Source organism: Salmo salar, chromosome 18, assembly GCF_965601325.2.
Source record: "Salmo salar chromosome 18, fSalSal1, whole genome shotgun sequence".
In the NCBI taxonomy this organism is placed as follows: domain Eukaryota; kingdom Metazoa; phylum Chordata; class Actinopteri; order Salmoniformes; family Salmonidae; genus Salmo; species Salmo salar.
Window position 1 is genome coordinate 37,539,599 of NC_138308.1, and position 21,659 is coordinate 37,561,257.

The 21,659-nt window shown below is 44.1% G+C and overlaps 1 protein-coding gene across 1 annotated transcript; it reads right to left on the reverse strand.

Moving 5' to 3' along the window:
- Nucleotides 1–657: 657 nt before the first annotated feature.
- Nucleotides 658–13,620, reverse strand: LOC106613799 (retinal homeobox protein Rx2). Its single transcript, XM_082964956.1, has 3 exons — nucleotides 13,283–13,620; nucleotides 9,602–9,855; nucleotides 658–1,236 (listed from the first exon to the last, which is right to left on the reverse strand). The coding sequence occupies exons 1-3, from the start codon at nucleotides 13,551–13,553 to the stop codon at nucleotides 784–786; spliced, it is 978 nt and encodes a 325-aa protein (XP_082821082.1). The 5' UTR covers nucleotides 13,554–13,620; the 3' UTR covers nucleotides 658–783.
- Between the last annotated feature and the right edge of the window lie 8,039 nt (nucleotides 13,621–21,659).

The following is a 21,659-nucleotide window of genomic DNA, read 5'->3' on the forward strand; positions in this document are numbered from 1 at the left end:
CCCTGCCCCATCTAGTTACTGTAACACACCCCACCCTGCCCCATCTAGTTACTGTAACACACCCCACCCTGCCCCATCTAGTTACTGTAACACACCCCACCCTGCCCCATCTAGTTACTGTAACACACCCTGCCCCATCTAGTTACTGTAACACACCCCACCCTGCCCCATCTAGTTACTGTAACACACCCTTCCCCATCTAGTTACTGTAACACACCCTGCCCCATCTAGTTACTGTAATTTTATTTCACATCCAGAAAGAAGTTACAGTATACAGATATGCAAATATAAATAAGTGATAAGAAAAAATAACTTAATGGAGACAATAAGCCTTTTAAATACACAGAACACGACCCAAATGGCACCCTATTCCCTATATAATGCATTACTTTTGACCATATCCCTTTAACTGACTTAAATAAATTAAGGTTAAATAAAATTAACAAAAGAAATTATAAATGTCTTTGTTCTGAAGTTCACCATCCCTATTACAGAATATCTTTGTTTTGATTACCTGCTGAAGTTTACCATCCTTTTTACGCAATGTCTTTGTTTGATCGTGTTGCAGTTGACAATCCTTTATAGAATGTCTTTGTTTTGATCATGTTGAAGTTTAGCATCCTTTATAGAATGTCTTTGTTTTGATCACCTGTTGTGTTTGACCATCCTTTATATAGAATACCTTTGTTTTGATCACTTGTTCTAGTTGACCATCCTTAATTAAATGAATGTCAGACTTCCAGGTTTTATCCATGGAATGGATGTGCTCCTTAGCCTTCAACCTCAGTGCTGCGATGCTGGAACCATGTTCCAGGTCCTTAGCAGAGGGTACTTATCATTGAAGCTGCAGGGGCACTGGTAGAGTGGGGGGGCCACAGACTGCATCCCCTGCATGCCCTGTACCATCCCTTGGTGCACCATGCCATGTCCTGGGGGACTGTCGAGGAAGCTGTGGCTGTGGCTATGGCTGTGGGAGTGGGAGTGGCTGGGGTAGGCAGGCTGAAGGTGAGGGCCCTGCCCTGGGCCTGTATATCCGGGGATAGTGTGCATTGTGTTGCCGCTGGACATGGATGAGGCCAGCCAGGAATCCAGGGGTAATGGGTTGGACATGAGCCCCACATTGGAGGGCATGGGCGACCGGTTGAAAGACAGCATGGGGGAGTTGCGGAGCTTTGTTGAGTTGGAGTCCATCTTCTCCTGACGTCTCCACTTAGCCCGACGGTTCTGGAACCACACCTGGACACGGACAGAGAGGATACCGTAGTATTCGTCTACAGTAGTCACTCAGCAGTGCACACTACATCGATGTAGTGCACACTACATTGAACACTACATCACAATAATGGTAGTAATAATAGTATTTGTAGATTTTGTTGTTGTTGATGTTTTGCTTCAAAGGACTAAATTATTCAGAATTCAAATGAATTTAGTTAGAGGCTGTGTAATTTAGTTAGAGTCTGTTTAAGAGGTTGTGTAATTCTGTGTAATTTATTTCACCTGTGGTAAGTGCCTACAGGTTAAACATAGTAATTGAACCAGTTTTTAAAAAGAGAAAACAGAACATTTTGCTCCACTCCATTTTAAAGTGCAAGTGTACCACTATATTTGACGGCAACTGTTTGAGAAAATGTACTAACGAGAGAAGTCTCCACCTCCTAAACAGAATCTCTCAGCCAAAGCATGTGCCAAAAGTCCCCTCCCATTCCAAAATTTGAAGGATGAGAACACTTGCAAAACCTTGTCCAAATGATCGGTGATGAAAAAATGTGTGCTGGTTGTGGTGGTAATAGCAGTAGTAGGGGTGGTGGTGGTAATAGTAGTAGTGGTGGTGGTGGTGGTGGTGGTGGTGGTGATGGTGGTGGTAATAGTAGTAGTGGTGGTGGTGGTAAATGTAGAAGTAGGGGTGGTGGTGGTAATAGTAGTAGTAGTGGTGGTGGTGGTAATAGTAGTAGTGGTGGTAGTGGTGGTGGTAAATGTAGAAGTAGGGGTGGTGGTGGTGGGGGTAATAGTAGTAGTAGTGGTGGTGGTGGTGGTGGTGGTAATAGTAGTAGTGGCGGTGGTGGTGGCGGTGGTGGTAATAGTAGTAGTGGTGGTAATAGTAGTAGTGGTGGTGGTAATAGTAGTAGTAGTGGTGGTGGTGGTAATAGTAATAGTAGTAGTGGTGGTGGTGGTGGTGGTGGTGGTAATAGTAGTAGTAGAGTAGTAGTGGTGGTGGTAATAGTAGTAGTGGTGGTGGTGGTTGTGGTGGTAATAGTAGTAGTGGTGGTGGTGGTGGTAATAGTGGTGGTGGTGGTGGTGGTAATAGTAGTAGTGGTGGTGGTGGTGGTGGTGGTAATAGTAGTAGTAGTGGTGGTGGTGGTAATAGTAGTGGTGGTGGTGGTAATAGTAGTAGTAGTGGTGGTGGTAATAGTGGTAGTAGTGGTGGTGGTGTTAATAGTAGTAGTAGTAGTGGTGGTGGTGGTGGTGGTAATAGTAGAAGTAGTGGTGGTGGTGGTGGTGGTAATAGTATTAGTAGTGGTGGTGGAGGTGGTGGTGGTAATAATAGTAGTAGTGGTGGTGGTGGTAATTGTAGTAGTAGTTGTGGTGGTGGTAATAGTGGTAGTAGTGGTGGTGGTGGTAATAGTAGTAGTGGTGGTGGTGGTGGTGGTGGTGGTGGTGGTGGTAAGTAGTGGTAGTAGTAGTGGTGGTGGTAATAGTAGTAGTAGTAGTAGTGGAGGTGGTGGTGCTAATAGAGTAGTAGTAGTGGTGGTGGTGGTGGTGGTAATAGTAGTAGTGGCGGTGGTGGTGGCGGTGGTGGTAATAGTAGTAGTGGTGGTAATAGTAGTAGTGTTGGTGGTATAGTAGTAGTAGTGGTGGTGGTGGTAATAGTATAGTAGTAGTGGTGGTGGTGGTGGTGGTGGTAATAGTAGTAGTGGTGGTGGTGGTGGTAATAGTAGTAGTGGGGTGGTGGTGGTAGTAGTGGTGGTGGTGGTGGTGGTAATAGTAGTAGTGGTGGTGGTGGTGGTGGTGGTGGTAATAGTAGTAGTGGCGGTGGTGGTGGTATAGTGGTGGTGGTGGTATAGTAGTAGTAGTGGTGGTGGTAATAGTGGAGTAGTGGGGTGGTTGGGTGGTAATAGTAGTAGTAGTGGTGGTGGTGGTAATAGTAGTAGTAGGTGGTGGTGGTGGTGGTAGTGGTGGTGGTGGTAATAGTGGTAGTAGTGGTGGTGGGAATAGTAGTAGTGGTGGTGGTGGTGGTGGTGGTAATAGTAGTAGTGGTGGTGGTGGTGGTGGTGGTAATTAGTAGTAGTGGTGGAGGTGGTGGTGGTAATAGTAGTAGTGGTGGTGGTGGTGGTAATTGTGTGTGGTGGTGGTGGTGGTAATAGTAGTAGTGGGTGGTGGTGGTAATAGTAGTAGTGGTGGTGGTGGTGGTGGTGGTGGTGGTGGTGGTATAGTGGTAGTAGTAGTGGTGGTGGTAATAGTGTGTGTAGTAGTAGTGGTGGTGGTGCTAATAGTAGTAGTAGTAGTGGTGGTGGTGGTGGTGGTGGTGGTAATAGTAGTAGTGGCGGTGGTGGTGGCGGTGGTGGTAATAGTAGTAGTGGTGGATAGTAGTAGTGTTGGTGGTAATAGTAGTAGTAGTGGTGGTGGTGGTAATAGTATAGTAGTAGTGGTGGTGGTGGTGGTGGTGGTGGTGGTGGTAATAGTAGTAGTGGTGGTAATAGTAGTAGTGGTGGTGGTGGTGGTGGTGGTAATAGTAGTAGTGGTGGTGGTGGTTGTGGTGGAATAGTAGTAGTGGTGGTGGTGGTGGTAATAGTAGTAGTGGTGGTGGTGGGTAATAGTGGTAGGTGGTGGTGGTGGTAATAGTAGTAGTGGTGGTGGTGGTGGTGGTGGCGGTAATAGTAGTAGTGGTGGTGGTGGTGGTAATAGTAGTAGTGGTGGTGGTATAGTAGTAGTAGTGGTGGTGGTAATAGTGGTAGTAGTGGTGGTGGTGTTAATAGTAGTAGTAAGTGGTGGTGGTGGTGGTGGTAATAGTAGAAGTAGTGGTGGTGGTGGTGGTAATAGTATTAGTAGTGGTGGTGGTAATAATAGTAGTGTGGTGGTGGTGGTAATTGTAGTAGTAGTTGCTGGTGGTGGTATAGTAGTAGTGGTGGTGGAGGTAATAGTAGTAGTAGTGGTGGTGGTGGTAATAGTAGTAGTAGTGGTGGTGGTGGTATAGTAGTAGTGGTGGTGGTAATAGTGGTAGTAGTAGTGGTGGTGGTAATAGTAGTAGTAGTAGTAGTGGTGGTGGTGCTAATAGTAGTAGTAGTAGTGGTGGTGGTGGTGGTGGTGTAATAGTAGTAGTGGGTGGTGGTGGTGGTGGTGGTGGTAATAGTAGTGGTGGTGGTAGTGGTAATAGTAGTAGTAGTGGTGGTGGTGGTGCTAATAGTAGTAGTAGTGGTGGTGGTGGTGGTGGTGGTGGTAATAGAGTAGTAGTGCTGGTGGTGGTGGTATTAGTAGTAGTGGTGGGGTGGTGGTAATGTAGAAGTAGGGGTGGTGGTGGTAATAGTAGTAGTAGTGGTGGTGGTGGTAATAGTAGTAGTGGTGGTAGTGGTGGTGGTAATGTAGAAGTAGGGGTGGTGGTGGTGGGGGTAAGTAGTAGTAGTGGTGTGGTGGTGGTGGTGGTGGTGGTGGTAATAGTAATAGTGGCGGTGGCTGGTGGTAAGTAGTAGTGGTGGTAATAGTAGTAGGGTGGTGGTAATAGTAGTAGTAGTGGTGGTGGTGGTAATAGTAATAGTAGTAGTGGTGGTGGTGGTGGTGGTGGTAATAGTAGTAGTAGTGGTAATAGTAGTAGTGGTGGTGGTGGTGGTGGTAATAGTAGTAGTGGTGGTGGTGGTTGTGGTGGTAATAGTAGTAGTGGTGGTGGTGGTGGTGGTGAATAGTAGTAGTGGTGGTGGTGGTGGTAATAGTGGTGGTGGTGGTGGTGGTAATAGTAGTGGTGGTGGTAATAGTAGTAGTAGTGTGGTGGTGGTATAGTAGTAGTGGTGGTGGTAATAGTAGTAGTAGTGGTGGTGGTAATAGTGGTAGTAGTGGTGGTGGTGGTAGTAGTAGTAGTAGTGGTGGTGGTGGTGGTGGTAATAGTAGAAGTAGTGGTGGTGGTGCGGTGGTAATAGTATTAGTAGTGGTGGTGGAGGTGGTGGTGGTAATAATAGTAGTAGTGGTGGTGGTGGTAATTGTAGTAGTAGTTGTGGTGGTGGTAATAGTAGTAGTGGTGGTGGAGGTAATAGTAGTAGTAGTGGTGGTGGTGGTAATAGTAGTAGTGGTGGTGGAGGTGGTGGTGGTAGTAATAGTGGTAGTGGTGGTGGTGGTAATAGTAGTAGTAGTGGTGGTGGTGGTAATAGTAGTACTGGTGGTGGTGGTGGTGGTAATAGTGGTAGTAGTAGTGGTGGTGGTAGAGTGGTAGTAGTAGTAGTGGTGGTGGTGCTAATAGTAGTAGTAGTAGTGGTGGTGGTGGTGGTGGTGGTAATAGTGTAGTAGTGGTGGTGGTGGTGGTGGTGGTAATAGTAGTAGTGGTGGTGGTGGTGGTGGTGGTGGTAATAGTAGAAGTAGTGGTGGTGGTGGTGGTAGTAGTTGTAGTGGTGTTGGTGGTGGTAATAGTAGTAGTAGTGGTGGTGGTGGTAGTGGTAATAGTAGTAGTGGTGGTGGTGGTGGTGGTGGTGGTGGTGGTGGTGGTGGTGGTATTAGTAGTAGTGTTGGTGGTGGTGGTGGTGGTGGTAATAGTAGTGGTGGTGGTGGTGGTAATAGTAGTAGTAATGGTGGTGGTGGTAGTGGTAATAGTAGTAGTAGTGGTGGTGGTGGTGCTAATAGTAGTAGTAGTGGTGGTGGTGGTGGTGGTGGTGGTAATAGAGTAGTAGTGCTGGTGGTGGTGGTATTAGTAGTAGTGGTGGTGGTGGTGGTGGTAATAGTAGTAGTAGTGGTGGTGGTGGTGGTGTTGGTGGTGTTGGTGGTGGTGGGGGTGGTAATAGTAGTAGTGGTGGTGGTAGTGGTGTTGGTGGTGTTGTTGTTGTTGGTGGTGGTGGTAATAGTAGTAGTGATGGTGTTGGTGGTAATAGTAGTAGTGGTGGTGGTGGTGGTGTATAGTGATATTGTATAGTGATAGTGATAGTAGTATTAGATAGGTAGAGACTCCATACAGTATTATTTGTGTGTAGTGGTGTTGGTGGTGTTGGTGGTGGTGGGGGTGGTAATAGTAGTAGTGGTGGTGGTAGTGGTGTTGGTGGTGTTGTTGTTGTTGGTGGTGGTGGTAATAGTAGTAGTGGTGATGTTGGTGGTAATAGTAGTAGTGGTGGTGGTGGTGGTGGTGGTGGTAATAGTAGCAGTGGTGGTGGTGGTAATAGTAGTAGTAGTAGTAGTGGTGGTGGTAATAGCAGTAGTAGTGGTGGTAATAGTAGTAGCGGTAGTAGTGGTGGTGGTAACAGTAGTGGTGGTAGTGGTAGTAGTGGTGGTGGTAGTAGTAGTAGTAGTAGTAGTAGTAGTAGTAGTAGTAGTAGTGGTGTTTGTGGTAGTAGTAGTAGTAGTAGTGGCAGTAGTGGTGGTAACAGTAGTGGTGGTAGTAGTAGTAGTAGTAGTAGTAGCAGTAGTAGTGGTGGTGGTTGTAATAGTAGTAGAAGTAGTAGTAGTATTGGTGGTAGTGGTAACAGTAGTGGTGGTAGTGTCAGTAGTGGTGGTGGTGGTAGTAGTGGTGGTGGTGGTAACAGTAGTGGTGGTAGTAGTAGTAGTTCCCAGTGTCTCCTGACCCCTCCTGTCTCAGCCTCCAGTATTTATGCTGCAGTAGTTTATGTGTCGGGGGGCTAGGGTCAGTCTGTTATATCTGGAGTATTTCTCCTGTCTTATCCGGTGTCCTGTGTGAATTTAAGTATGCTCTCTCTAATTCTCTCTTTCTCTCTTTCTTTCTTTCTTTCTTTCTCTCTCTTGGAGGACCTGAGCCCTAGGACCATGCCTCAGGACTACCTGACATGATGACTCCTTGCTGTCCCCAGTCCACCTGGCTGTGCTACTGCTCCAGTTTCAACTGTTCTGCCTGCGGCTATGGAACCCTGACCTGTTCACCGGACGTGCTACCTGTCCCAGACCTGCTGTTTTCAACTCTCTAGAAACAGCAGGAGCGGTAGAGATACTCTCAATGATCGGCTATGAAAAGCCAACTGACATTTACTCTTGAGGTGCTGACTTGTTGCACCCTCGACAACTGTGATTATTATTAATTGACCATGCTGGTCATTTATGAACATTTGAACAGCTTGGCCATGTTCTGTTATAATCTCCACCCGGCACAGCCAGAAGAGGACTGGCCACCCCTCATAGCCTGGTTCCTCTCTAGGTTTCTTCCTAGGTTTTGGCCGTGCTGCTGCTCCAGTTTCAACTGTTCTACCTGCGGCTATGGAACTCTGACCTGTTCATCGGACGTGCTACCTGTCCCAGACCTGCTGTTTTCAACTCTCTAGAGACAGAAGGAGCAGAAGAGATACTCTCAAAGATCGGCTATGAAAAAGCCAACTGACACTTACTCTTGAGTTGCTGACTTGTTGCACCCTCGACAACTACTATGATTATTATTATTTGACCATGCTGGTCATTTATGAACATTTGAACATCTAGGCCATGTGCTGTTATAATCTCCACCCGGCACAGCCAGAAGAGGACTGGCCACCCCGCATAGCCTGGTTCCTCTCTAGGTTTCTTCCTAGGTTTTGGCCTTTCTAGGGAGTTTTTCCTAGCCACCGTGCTTCTACACTTGCATTGCGTGCTGTTTGGGGTTTTAGGCTGGGTTTCTGTACAGCACTTTGACATATCAGCTGATGTAAGAAGGGCTATATAAATAAATTTGATTTTATTAATAGTAGTATTAGATAGGTGGAGGTTGCATACAGTATTATTAGTGTATAGTGATATTAATAGTAGTATTAGATAGGTGGAGACGCTATACAGTATTATTAGTGTATAGTAGTAGTAGTATTAGATAGGTGGAGACTCTATACAGTATTATTTGTGTATAGTGATAGTAGTATTAGATAGGTAGAGACTCAATACAGTATTATTAGTGTATAGTGATAGTGATAGTAGTATTAGATAGGTAGACTCTATACAGTATTATTAGTGATAGTAATAGTAGCATTAGATAGGTAGACACGCTATAGAGTATTATTAGTGTATAGCGATAGTAATAGTAGTATTAGATAGGTAGAGACTATACAGTATTATTAGTGTATAGTGATAGTAATAGTAGTATTAGATAGGTAGAGACTATACAGTATTATTAGTGTATAGTGATAGTAATAGTAGCATTAGATAGGTGGAGGTTGCATACAGTATTATTAGTGTATAGTGTTAGTAATAGCAGTAATAGAAAAGTGGAGGTTGCATACAGTATTATTAGTGTATAGTGATAGTAATAGTAGTATTAAATAGGTAGAGACTCTATACAGTATTATTAGTGTATGGTAATAGTAGTATTACATAGGGGGAGGTTGCATACATTATTATTAGTGTATAGTGATAGTAATAGTAGTATTAGATAGGGGGAGGTTGCATACAGTATTATAAGTGTATGGTAATAGTAGTATTAGATAGGTAGAGACTCCATACAGTATTATTAGTGTATAGTGATAGTAATAGTAGTATCAGATAGGTAGAGACTCCATACAGTATTATTCGTGTATAGTAGTAGTAGTATTAGATAGGTAGAGACTCCATACAGTATTATTTGTGTATAGTGATAGTAATAGTAGTATCAGATAGGTAGAGACTCCATACAGTATTATTCGTGTATAGTAATAGTAGTATTAGATAGGTGGAGACTTCATACAGTATAATTCGTGTATAGTAATAGTAATAATAGTATCAAATAGGTAGAGACTTCATACAGTATAATTAGTGTATAGTAATAGTAGTATTAGATAGGTGGAGGTTGCATACAGTATTATTAGTGCATAGTGATAGTAATAGTTGTATTAGATAGGTAGAGACTCTATACAGTATTATTAGTGTATAGTGATAGTGATAGTAGTATCAGATAGGTAGAGACTCCATACAGTATTATTCGTGTATAGTAATAGTAGTATTAGATAGGTGGAGACTTCATACAGTATAATTCGTGTATAGTAATAGTAATAGTAATAGTAGTATCAAATAGGTAGAGACTTCATACAGTATAATTAGTGTATAGTAATAGTAGTATTAGATAGGTGGAGGTTGCATACAGTATTATTAGTGCATAGTGATAGTAATAGTTGTATTAGATAGGTAGAGACTCTATACAGTATTATTAGTGTATAGTGATAGTGATAGTAGTATTAGATAGGTAGAGACTATACAGTATTATTAGTGTATAGTGATAGTAATAGTAGCATTAGATAGGTGGAGGTTGCATACAGTATTATTAGTGTATAGTGTTAGTAATAGCAGTAATAGAAAAGTGGAGGTTGCATACAGTATTATTAGTGTATAGTAGTAGTATTAGATAGGTGGAGGTTGCATACAGTGTTATTAGTGTATAGTGATAGTAATAGTAGTATTAGAGAGGTAGAGACTCTATACAGTATTATTAGTGTATAGTAGTAGTAGTATTAGATAGGTGGAGTCTCCATACCTGGACACGGACCTCAAGGAGGTTGACCTTCATGGCCAGGAGCTCCCGGCTGTAGACGTCAGGGTAGTGGGACTTCTCAAAGGCCTTCTCCAACTCATGGAGCTGGAAGGTGGTGAAGGTGGTGCGGTTGCGCCGGTGCTTCTTCTTAGGGTGGTCCTTCTTTGGAGGCTCAGGGGACTTTTCCCCGCTGTCCACCCCCTTCTGGAGGTCTCCCAGGTCCCCGTCACACTTGTCCCTGGAGAAAAGACTTGACTCTGAAGGGAGACAGTAGAACAGGAGAGACGTGTATGTTTAGGTATCTGTCTTCTTGCACTCGATTCCTTCGGCAGTGCCCAGTTCTACTTACCAAAAGTGACCTAATATGCAGCTCTCTCTACGGGTGATTTCATAGTCCCATGGGGACAGATGCCACCTGTTCAACCTGAGTGTCCCCATGTGCCCTGGGAATGGACAGCTCTAATCTACACCAAGACTGTACTTGTCCTCTGCACCGCATCTTTTCTAAGAAAACAGGGTGAGGTTGAAGCCCCACTACACATGGCTGATGGATGGTAGAAAACAGGGTGAGGTTGAAGTCCCACTACACATGGCTGATGGATGGTAGAAAACAGGGTGAGGTTGAAGCCCCACTACACATGGCTGATGGATGATAGAAAACAGGGTGAGGTTGAAGCCCCACTGCACATGGCTGATGGATGACAGAAAACAGGGTGAGGTTGAAGCCCCACTACACATGGCTGATGGATGGTAGATCTAATCAGAGCTTGTTAAATAATTAATCCAAATCAATTGAGGCTCAAGATTACAGTGGGGGAAAAAAGTATTTGATCCCCTGCTGATTTTGTACGTTTGCCCACTTACAAACAAATGATCAGTCTATAATTTTAATGGTAGGTTTATTTGAACAGTGAGAGACAGAATAACAACAAAAAAATCCAGAAAAACGCATATCAAAAATGTTATAAAATGATTTGCATTTTAATGAGGGAAATAAGTATTTGACCCCTCTGCAAAACATGACTTAGTACTTGGTGGCAAAACCCTTGTTGGCAATCACAGAGGTCAGACGTTTCTTGTAGTTGGCCACCAGATTTGCACACATCTCAGGAGGGATTTTGTCCCACTCCTCTGTGCAGATTTTCTCCAATCATTAAGGTTTCGAGGCTGACATTTGGCAACTCGAACCTTCAGCTCCCTCCACAGATTTTCTATGGGATTAAGGTCTGGAGACTGGCTAGGCCACTCCAGGACCTTAATGTGCTTCTTCTTGAGCCACTCCTTTGTTGCCTTGGCCGTGTGTTTTGGGTCATTGTCATGCTGGAATACACTTCCACGACCCATTTTCAATGCCCTGGCTGAGAGAAGGATGTTCTTACCCATGATTTGACGGTACATGGCCCCGTCCATCGTCCCTTTGATGCGGTGAAGTTGTCCTGTCGCATTAGCAGAAAAACACCCCCAAAGCATAATGTTTCCACCTCCATGTTTGACGGTGGAGATGGTGTTCTTGGGGTCATAGGCAGCATTCCTCCTCCTCCAAACACGGCGAGTTGAGTTGATGTCAAAGAGCTCCATTTTGGTCTCATCTGACCACAACACTTTCACCAGTTGTCCTCTGAATCATTCAGATGTTTATTGGCAAACTTCAGACGGGCATGTATATGCATTCTTGAGCAGGGGGACCTTGCGGGCGCTGCAGGATTTCAGTCCTTCACGGCGTAGTGTGTTACCAATTGTTTTCTTGGTGACTATGGTCCCAGCTGCCTTGAGATCATTGACAAGATCCTCCCGTGTAGTTCTGGGCTGATTCCTCACCGTTCTCATGATCATTGCAACTCCACGAGGTGAGATCTTGCATGGAGCCCCAGGCCGAGGGATATTGACAGTTCTTTTGTGTTTCTTCCATTTGCGAATAATCACACCAACTGTTGTCACCTTCTCACCAAGCTGCTTGGCGATGGTCTTGTAGCCCATTCCAGCCTTGTGTAGGTCTACAATTTTTTCCCTGACATCCTTGGAGAGCTCTTTGGTCTTGGCCATGGTGGAGAGTTTGGAATCTGATTGATTGATTGCTTCTGTGGACAGGTGTCTTTTATACAGGTAACAAGCTGAGATTAGGAGCACTCCCTTTAAGAGTGTGCTCCTAATCTCAGCTCGTTACCTGTATAAAAAACACCTGGGAGCCAGAAATCTTTCTGATTGAGAGGGGGTCAAATACTTATTTCCCTCATTAAAATGCAAATCAATTCATAACATTTGTGACATGCATTCTTCTGGATATTTTTGTTGTTATTCTGTCTCTCACTGTTCAAATAAACCTACCATTAAAATTATAGACTGATCCTTTCTTTATCAGTTGGCAAATGTACAAAATCAGCAGGGGATCAAATACTTTTTCCCCCCACTGTATCATCAGATCGTTGACTTGGTAACAAACATGTGAGGCAGGAAAAGTGGTCTCCTTAAGTCACTATGCCGTAATGTTACAGTAATAGAGGGTTATAATGTTATGTAATGTTCTAATAAACAAGGATTGTTCAGGAAAAAATACTTGGTACACTAGTCCCTTATTCATCCCAGCCAGGCCTACTTAGTCAGTCAGTCGATATCCAACCTGCTATATCTTATCCAAGCCTGGTCCTAGATCTGGTTGTGTAAAGGTAGAAACGTTAAGTTCAACATTGTAGCTATACTGTAGTGATAAACTGTAGTCTCTAAATCTTGAGAAAATGACAATCCAAGCACAGTGTGCTTTCAACTGTCACTGCCTTTCCTCCTCGATGAGGTTAGCACCGTATGCTTTCAACTGTCCCTGCCTTTCCTCCTGGATGAGGTTAGCACCGTATGCTTTCAACTGTCCCTTCCTTTCCTCCTGGATGAGGTTAGCACCGTATGCTTTCAACTATCTCTGCCTATCCTCCTGGACAAGATTAGCACTGTATGCTTTCAACTGTCCCTGCCTTTCCTCCTGGATGAGGTTAGCACCGTATGCTTTCAACTATCTCTGCCTTTCCTCCTGGACAAGATTATCACCGTATGCTTTCAACTATCTCTGCCTTTCCTCCTGGATGAGGTTAGCACCGTATGCTTTCAACTATCTCTGCCTATCCTCCTGGATGAAGTTACCACCGTATGCTTTCAACTGTCCTTGCCTTTAGTCCTGGATGAGGTAATCTAAGTAAACATTGTGACTACTAATTTTACTGTGGAGAAGTGAAAGTCTTGGATATAAGTCTTAGATTGTTTTGGTCTTACTCTTATATGAACTGCTATTTCACTGATGTTGTTGCTGTATATGTTATAGATGTTTATGAGCAGTTATTAGCGCCTATGTTGTGCATTATAATGCATTATGCATGTCTCATAAGAGGTTATTCATAGGAAGTGTTACTTTTATTTTATTTTTTATTTTATTTAACCTTTATTTAACTAGGCAGGTCAGTTAGGAACAAATTCTTATTTACAATGACAACCTAGGAACAGTGGGTTAACTGCCTTGTTCAGGGGCAGAACGACAGATTTTTACCTTGTCAGCTCGGGGATTCGATCTAGCAACCTTTCGGTTACTGGCCCAACTCTCTAGGCTATCTGCCGCCCTTCACCTTGTCTTTATGTAATAAACAACATCACCTAATCAATCAATGAATTAACCTAGAAATCAATAACAACCATGGTACTGACCGTGAAAGGCAGAGTGCTGGGTGCTGTCCTCCAGGCTGGCCAGGTATCTGTAGGGGTCTGACTGGCCCTGCTTCCCCTGGTGGTCCTCCAGGCCCTCATGGGTCCGTTCGGACCCTACGGGAGTGAGCAGGGGGTACTGGTCTTTACTGAAGCCCAGGATCAGGTCAGTGCTGTGGAGCCGGCCTCCTCCGCTAGACCCTCCTCCCTTCACCATGTCATGGTAGTTGTCTAGTGACAGGCAGCCATCGTCCATCATTCCCAAGGTATCCATTGACAAATATGTCCAAGAAAAGAAGGATGCTGTCAAAGAGCACTTTGACGGGGGATGCAGATCTGTCTGTCCTTGGACTTCCTGTCAGTCTGCAAAACAGGGAAAGTTAGATACGTTGATCTCATGAACACAGGGTTTTGCAGAACGGTTCTGTTGTGAAAGTGCATATGTGCCACTTGCATATGCCTCTTGTTAATATTGTGTCGTAGCCCTTTCCTGCAGTCGAATGACCAGAAATGCCGTCTAGTGGCCTCAAGGGTGGAATGTTATTAATATTTTTCATAATTTTATAATTAGTCAACATATTTAAAAAAATTACGCACCGAAAATCCAGTGTTTTTATGTCAAACGTTTTTTTATATTTCAGTCTTCTGTGATGTATATAAAGTGTAATTTTGGGATGCAAACTCAAAATGTAATACATTCCAACTCTATATCTGACATGGTACAGGTGTCTTCCTTGTTATAAACCCATAACCATGTGTGTGAGGTGTAGACTTTTGTTTCAAAGTAGATCTGTTTAAGACTACCAAGAACCACTGTGTGACAATGATTTAGCCCACTGCAGTAAAAGGTTATGCAATGACATATTGGTTGTAATGCATATTACTACAGTAACAATACATTTCCCTTCAGTTGGAAAACGTTTGGGTGTATTTGACGCTGATATGAACAATTCACATCTGGTACTACTTGACATTTATTCATTATGTTCAATGCATGAAGGAACCTGGACTTATTTCTATGTCTATCTTTGTCACATGTGCACCAGTTCGCATTAACATACAGTGTCTTTCATAAAACAATGTAAATTTGCCAGTTAGTTAAACAATCTGATCTGAAATGATCAACATGTGTTTGTCAAATCAGATGTTATGTATAGCTACAGTATCTAGATTTATCAACAAGAGCAAATAATATGTTATGTACAGTAGCTACATTTATCAACAAGACCAATAAAGTATAGAATGTACAGTATCTACATTTATCAACAAGACCAATAAAGTATAGGATGTACAGTATCTACATTTATCAACAAGACCAATAAAGTATAGAATGTACAGTATCTACATTTATCAACAAGACCAATTGTCACGTCCTGACCAGTAGAGGGTGTAGTTGGGTCAGGACGTGGCAGAAGGGAGTGAGTGTTTTATTGTTTCATTTAATTTTGGCCGTGTGACTTCCAATCAAGCACAGCTGTAGAGGGTTGTGGTTGATTGGGAGTCACACATAAGTTGCCTACGTTTCCGTTGTGTGGGTGTGGGTAATTGTTCTTGTCACAGTTGTTGCACCTGACAGGACTGTGTTGGCTGTCAGTTTTGTTGTTTTGTGAATTGCATAGTGTTCGTGACATTAAAAATGACGAACCCTAACTCCGCCGCATTTTGGTCCACTTCTTCCGTAGACAGCCGTTACACCAATAAAGTATAGAATGTACAGTATCTACATTTATCAACAAGACCAATAAAGTATAGAATGGACCAGTTGAAAGATGAAACAGTAAATCTTCTTTAACCCTTGAAACATGGGTCTATTAATAAATAGTTACTTTCCCCCAAAAAAACTTCTAAATCTGTCTTTGATTGTAAAAAAAATTTCAAGGAGAGACAATAGATTCATTCAAATGAAGTAGCCTATACCTTTTCCCATTGGAAAAACAGGCCGCATTGAAATTAAATGAAGAATTATTTTAACAATGATGATATCTTCAACAACAAATAGTAGTTGTAACTAAGTGGTAGTAGTACTATCAAGTCAAAATAAACAGCAATAATAACAGTAGCAGCATGTGTAAATGTACTTACCTCTATCCAGGTAACTTACAGTATACACTTCCTCTTCCAATGCTGAGACGTGCATTGTGCTTCCTCTATCTGACAAGATGGGAGTTCTGGTAGCAGTGCACCTACTCCTCCCAACCAGCTAAATCCTTGAAAGTCTGCAAGCATATAAGTGAGCAATGTAATAAGTATTGAAATTCTCTGTAACAAGGCAATGGAGTTCCTCCCTCTTTTGGCTCCCTGCCCTAATCTTGTGGCCCAGGTGGAGTGGGCAAGGTCAACACTGTAGTTCCTAAGCCCGACAGGCGTCATCTTCATTTGACCACTTTCTCACAGCAGGAAAATATTCCTGCATCAACAGGAAATGTGAATTATTATGTGGATTATAATGAATGGACATTTTTGTAAGGGTTGATAAAAAAATTGTTAGTGTAAATCAAGTCTGACATTTTAAAGTAGAAATTACAAACTTTGGTAGCCTCTTTAAATGTTGACTAAAGTACAAGTTTGCATTTCCTGCTGTGCAGTGACCAAATTAAGATAGCACATACAGTCAGGTCCAAAATTATTGGCACCCTTGATAAAGATTATCAAAAAAGACAGTATAAAATAACAATACAAATACTGAGCTAAATGATATATACAAAAGTATGCGGACACCCCTTCAAATTAGTGGATTCGGCTATTTCAGCCAAACACGTTGCTGACAGATGTATAAAATCAAGCACACAGCCATGCAATCTCCATAGACAAACATTGGCAGTAGAATGGCCTTACTGAAGAGCTCAGTGACTTTCAACATGGCACCGTCATAAAATGCCACGTTTCCAACAAGTCAGTTTGTCAAATTTCTGCACCTGCTAGAGCTCCCTCGGTCAACTGTGTTGTTATTGTGAAGTGGAAATGCTAAGGAGCAACAACGGCTCAGCGAGTAACACGTAAAAATCGTCTGTCCTCGGTTGCAACACTCACTACAGAGTTGCAAACTGTCTCTGGAAGCAACATCAGCACAATAACTGTTCGTTAGGAGCTTCATGAAATAGATTTCCATAGTTGAGCAGCCACACACAAGCCTAATATCTCCATGTGCAATGTCAAGTGTCGTCTGGAGAGGTGTAAAGCTCGCTGCCATTGGACTCTGGAGCAGTGGAAAAACATTCTCTGGAGTGATGCATCACGCTTCACCATCTGGCAGTCCGACGGACGAATCTGGGTTTGGCGGGTGCCAGGAGAACGCTACCTGCCCGAATGCATAATGCCAACTGTAAAGTGGTCTGGGGCTGTTTTTCATGGTTCAGGCTAGGCCCCTTAATTCCAGTGAAGGGAAATGTTAACGCTACAGCATACAATGACATTCTAGACGATTCTGTGCTTCCAACTTTGTGGAAACAGTTTGGGGAAGGCCCTTTCCTGTTTCAGCATGACAATGCCCCCGTGCACAAAGCGAGGTCCATACAGAAATGGTTTGTCCAGATGGGTGTGGAAGAACTTGACTGGCCTGCACAGAGCCCTGACCTTAACCCCATCGAACACCTTTGGGATGAATTGGAACGCTGACTGTGAGCCAGGCCTAATCGTCCAACAACAGTGCCCGTGCTCACTAATGTGCTTGTGGCTGAATGGATGCAAGTCTCCGCAGCAATGTTCCAACATCTAGTGGAAAGCCTTCCCAGAAGAGTGGAGGCTGTTATAGCAGCAAAGGGGGAACCAACTCCATATTAATGCCCATGATTTTGGAATGAGATGTTTGGTCATGAAGTGTATATTGGAAGCAAAAGAATTGGAGAAATTATATTATTTTATACTAATACAATTGCTCGGAGAAAGACCTTTTGTTTAACATATGGTATAATTTCTTCCAGGAAGATAGTTATCAAAATTATTGGCACCCCTGTTTTCAATAACTTTCAATACCTCACTTTGCAAAGAAATTATTTTATGAGATTGGACACATTGGGAGGAATCTTAAACAGAGGAGCTATAGGAGGACAGGCTTATTGTAATGGAATGGAATAAATGGACCAGAGTCAAACATGTGGTTTCCATGTGTTTGATCTTATTCCATTCCAGCTATTACAATGAGCCCGTCCTCCTATAGCTCCTCTCACCAGCCTCCACTGATCTTAGACCATTCCTCCATACAGAATCTTTCCCGATGCTTTATATCATTAGTCTGCACTTATGGACTGTCCTCTTCAATTCAAACCAACAGGTTATCAATGGGGTTAAAGTCCGGAGACCGAGATGGCAATTGCGAAATGCTGATTTTGTTGTCAAATAACTATTTATTTGTGGATTTTGATGTGGAAGGGAGTGCTCTGTCCGTACACTCCACAACTCCACCCTTGATTAGAACTAGGCGCTCCTGGCAGGCCGCAGAGGAGAGAGTGCGTCATTAGTGTAGAAAAAGGAAAAGTAACAGCTGGGACTGTCACTACGTAGCTCCTTTTCTAAGTTTCATTAAGGAATCTCTTTCTGAGAAACCGTAGCGGTAACTTGGCAAGCCCATTAGAAGTGGATAGGGGCGCTAAGCTCTGAGACATGATTTCTGACATGTTCACGTGTTACACGGAACTCAGACATTTCCAACGTGCTACCTGGTTGTAGTTATACACAAGCCACGTTCCACCAGTTTGCAAATCGGATTTTTGACTAGTACTTGAACGCAGCGAAATACCTGGGTTGAATGGTGCATATGTAGGAGTATCGCGTTATTCACAACCCACGCTGTTCTCAGGGCAGCAGGGGCGGTTCTGGGGGGAGGGGGGGGGGGGGGCGGGGCCCCTGTGACAACAATTTTGGACTCCCTTGTGGCCCCCCTAAATGTGGAGTATGAAATAATTTTTACATAACATTTTTGCTATCGTTCTTTTTTCACATCCGTTATTAGACAGTGGCAACGCGGAACACTAATGATTATGAACATGGTCTTTTACCTGCTAATGCCTGCAATGCAGTGAAGAAAACGATATGACAACAATGTCTAATGTAACTGGCCCCTCTAACAGTACCATTGGCCCCAGCTGGGCCCCCACAGTTGAAATGGTCTAGAACCGCCACTGCAGGGCATGCATGCAGCAGTTTAGGATAATTCATGTGAAAGGTTAGGAGAATTAGGTTAATGTTAGGTTAGGTTAATGTCAGGAAAAGGTTAGGATTAGCTAAACTTCTCCCTGAAGCGACTTGGAAATATCTAGTTACGATCAGGCCTGCCCTGAAAACCCCCTCCGTTTCCACTAATGTGATTATGTGTGTACGTAGCAGACCAGAGGTACGGTGGATGATCCCAACACCTTAGCTCCTTAACCTTAGTCTACAGGCCATGGTACTACTGTACATTGCCAGTAAGTGTTTCTAAGTAACTGTCTGAGTGGAATTGGTTTCCAATAAACAAGCGCTGTGGCTTTAGTGTTACCAGTACTGGACAGAAGATCTAGGGTACAGAGACTTCACCAGGCACTGCATCAACGGTGCCAACCAGGTAGTTGGCATCCTGACCTGGGAGTACAGTATCTTTCTCTAGCTGTGCTACAGGAGCCAATTTGCTTTCCACACTAATAAACACTGAAGGGATCAACAGCTGATGTCTTGTTTATATGTTGTACAATTCATCTAAAAATCTGTCCATTTCTGGAAAAGAAGGTGGTAGACAGGTCCATTATGTAGTTGTAAATCATTTCAGTTTCAGATAGAAATGAGTTATAGATATGTAATTCCCATTTAAAGACAGTGTGGTAAGCGGTAGATCTGTGCATTTTACTTTCAGCTTCAAAACAGTTGAAAACACAATGTTTTAGGTTATTGAAAAGATATTTCACAACGGTTTAGGTGATACAATGATTCTCTAGAGTCTGCAGGGAATAGAGTCAATGAGATGCAAAACAAGACACACGGAGAGCTAGGGGTTTTATGGATTTAATGGTCTGGTTTAAAGGTGATACACAGTACATACAAAAATACCTTTTCAAATACAACTTGTTGCCCTACAAAAACAACTGATAAATGACCTGTTAATTATTTCTCAAAAATCAGAGAAAGTTGTTGAAAACAGAGTGGTGTAAAAGTCATTGAGAGCCTTAAGCTGCTAGAACAGATGATATAAAAATGGTACAAATACACACAAAGCAATAAGACAACAAAAAATATGAATGAAGAGAATACACCTGTTAAATACACAGTGTGCATCCCAAATAACACCCTATTCCCTATTTAGTGCACTACTCTTAACCAGAGCCCCATGTAGGGAATAGGGTGCCATTTGGGATGCATTCATGGATGCTTTCTGTACACCTAACCAATGTAGAATGGAGAGAGATCACTGTTTAACGAGAGCAGGGCTTGTACTCAAAGGGTCTCAGAGCACCACTGCTGATCTACAGTCGGTTTTGCCATTGAAATCATATTATAAACTGTGTGGTTCAAGCCCTGAATGCTGATTGGTTGACAGCTGTGGTATACAAGACCGTGATGATTAGCTGACAGCCGTGGTATACCACGGATATGACAAAACATTTATTTTTTTACTGCTCCAATTACGTTGATAATCAGGTTATAATAGCAATAAAGCACCTTGGGGGTTTGTGGTATATGGTCAATATACCACGGCTAAAGGCTGTATCCAGGCACTCCGTGTTGCGTCGTGCAGAGAACAGCCCTTAGCCGTGGAATATTGGCCATATACCACATCCCCACATGCCTGACTGCTTAAAAACAAACATTATATAGACAAGGGGGACCTGATCCTAGATCAGCACTCGTACTCAGAAATGTTGTGAGTATGAGTCCTGAAATTTGATTCGAGAGGTCAACTCCTCGACCAGACTGCATCTGAAATTGCACCCTATTCCCTACATAGAGCACTTCTATTGACCAGGGCCGTTTAGGGCTCTGGTCAAAAGAAGTACACTATATACAGAATTGGGTGCTATTTGGGACTCAGCCCAGGATGACCCCAGGAGAAGCCATGTTTAAGAACCTCCACGGGAGGTGCAAAGGGTCAACACCCCACACTGAGGGAATTACAACACACACTCATGTACACCAACATCCTCACATACACACACCAGCAAAAGCTTGAAACCCTTTCCACAACACAAACCCAGTGGTAAACCACCTCACAACCATGACCCTGCTCACGCAACACAACCGTTCAGTCCCTCATGTTTAGTACATTCCCTGGGGAACAGTAGCCTACCGCACGCAGGGTTGTGTTCCAACCCTACTATAAAACACCTGATTCTACTAATGATCTGCCCCTCAGGACCCTGGTTGGCTGAATCAGGTGTGTGAATCTAGTGCAGGAGCAAAAACCTACAATACCCAGTAGATCTCCAGGAGAGTTGGTTCTCTCTATTCTAGTGGGTGCCAAAGCTTGAGAGAGGACATACACAGGAGGTCCTGTTAACCGACCTGGGGGGGGGGGAAATATACGCAGGAGGTCCTGTTAACCGACCTGGGGGGGGGAATATACGCAGGAGGTCCTGTTAACCGACCTGGGGGGGGGAATATACGCAGGAGGTCCTGTTAACCAAGAGGAAGGGATATACGCAGGAGGTCCTGTTAACCAAGAGGTCCTGTTAACCGACCTGGGGGGGGGACATACAGGAGGTCCTGTTAACCGACCTGGGGGGGGGGAATATACGCAGGAGGTCCTGTTAACCAAGAGGAAGGGATATAAGCAGGAGGTCCTGTTAACCGACCTGGGGGGGGGGGACATACAGGAGGTCCTGTTAACCGACCTGGGGGGTGGGGGGACATACAGGAGGTCCTGTTAACCGACCTGGGGGGGGGGGGGGGGGACATACAGGAGGTCCTGTTAACCGACCTAGAGGGGGGTGGGGGGACATACAGGAGGTCCTGTTAACCGACCTGGGGGGGGGGGGGACATACAGGAGGTCCTGTTAACCGACCTGGGGGGGGGGGGGACATACAGGAGGTCCTGTTAACCGACCTGGGGGGGGACGGGGACATACAGGAGGTCCTGTTAAGCGACCTGGGGGGGGGACGGGGGCATACAGGAGGTCCTGTTAAGCGACCTAGGGGGGGGGGGGGGGGGCATACAGGAGGTCCTGTTAACCGACCTAGAGGGGGGGGGGGGGTCGGGGACATACAGGAGGTCCTGTTAACCGACCTGGGGGGGGGGGGGGGGGGACATAAAGGAGGTCCTGTTAACCGACCTAGAGGGGGGGGGACATACAGGAGGTCCTGTTAACCGACCTGGGGGGGGGGGACATACAGGAGGTCCTGTTAAGCGACCTAGGGGGGGGGGGGGGGACATACAGGAGGTCCTGTTAACCAACCTAGAGGGGGGGGGGGGACGACA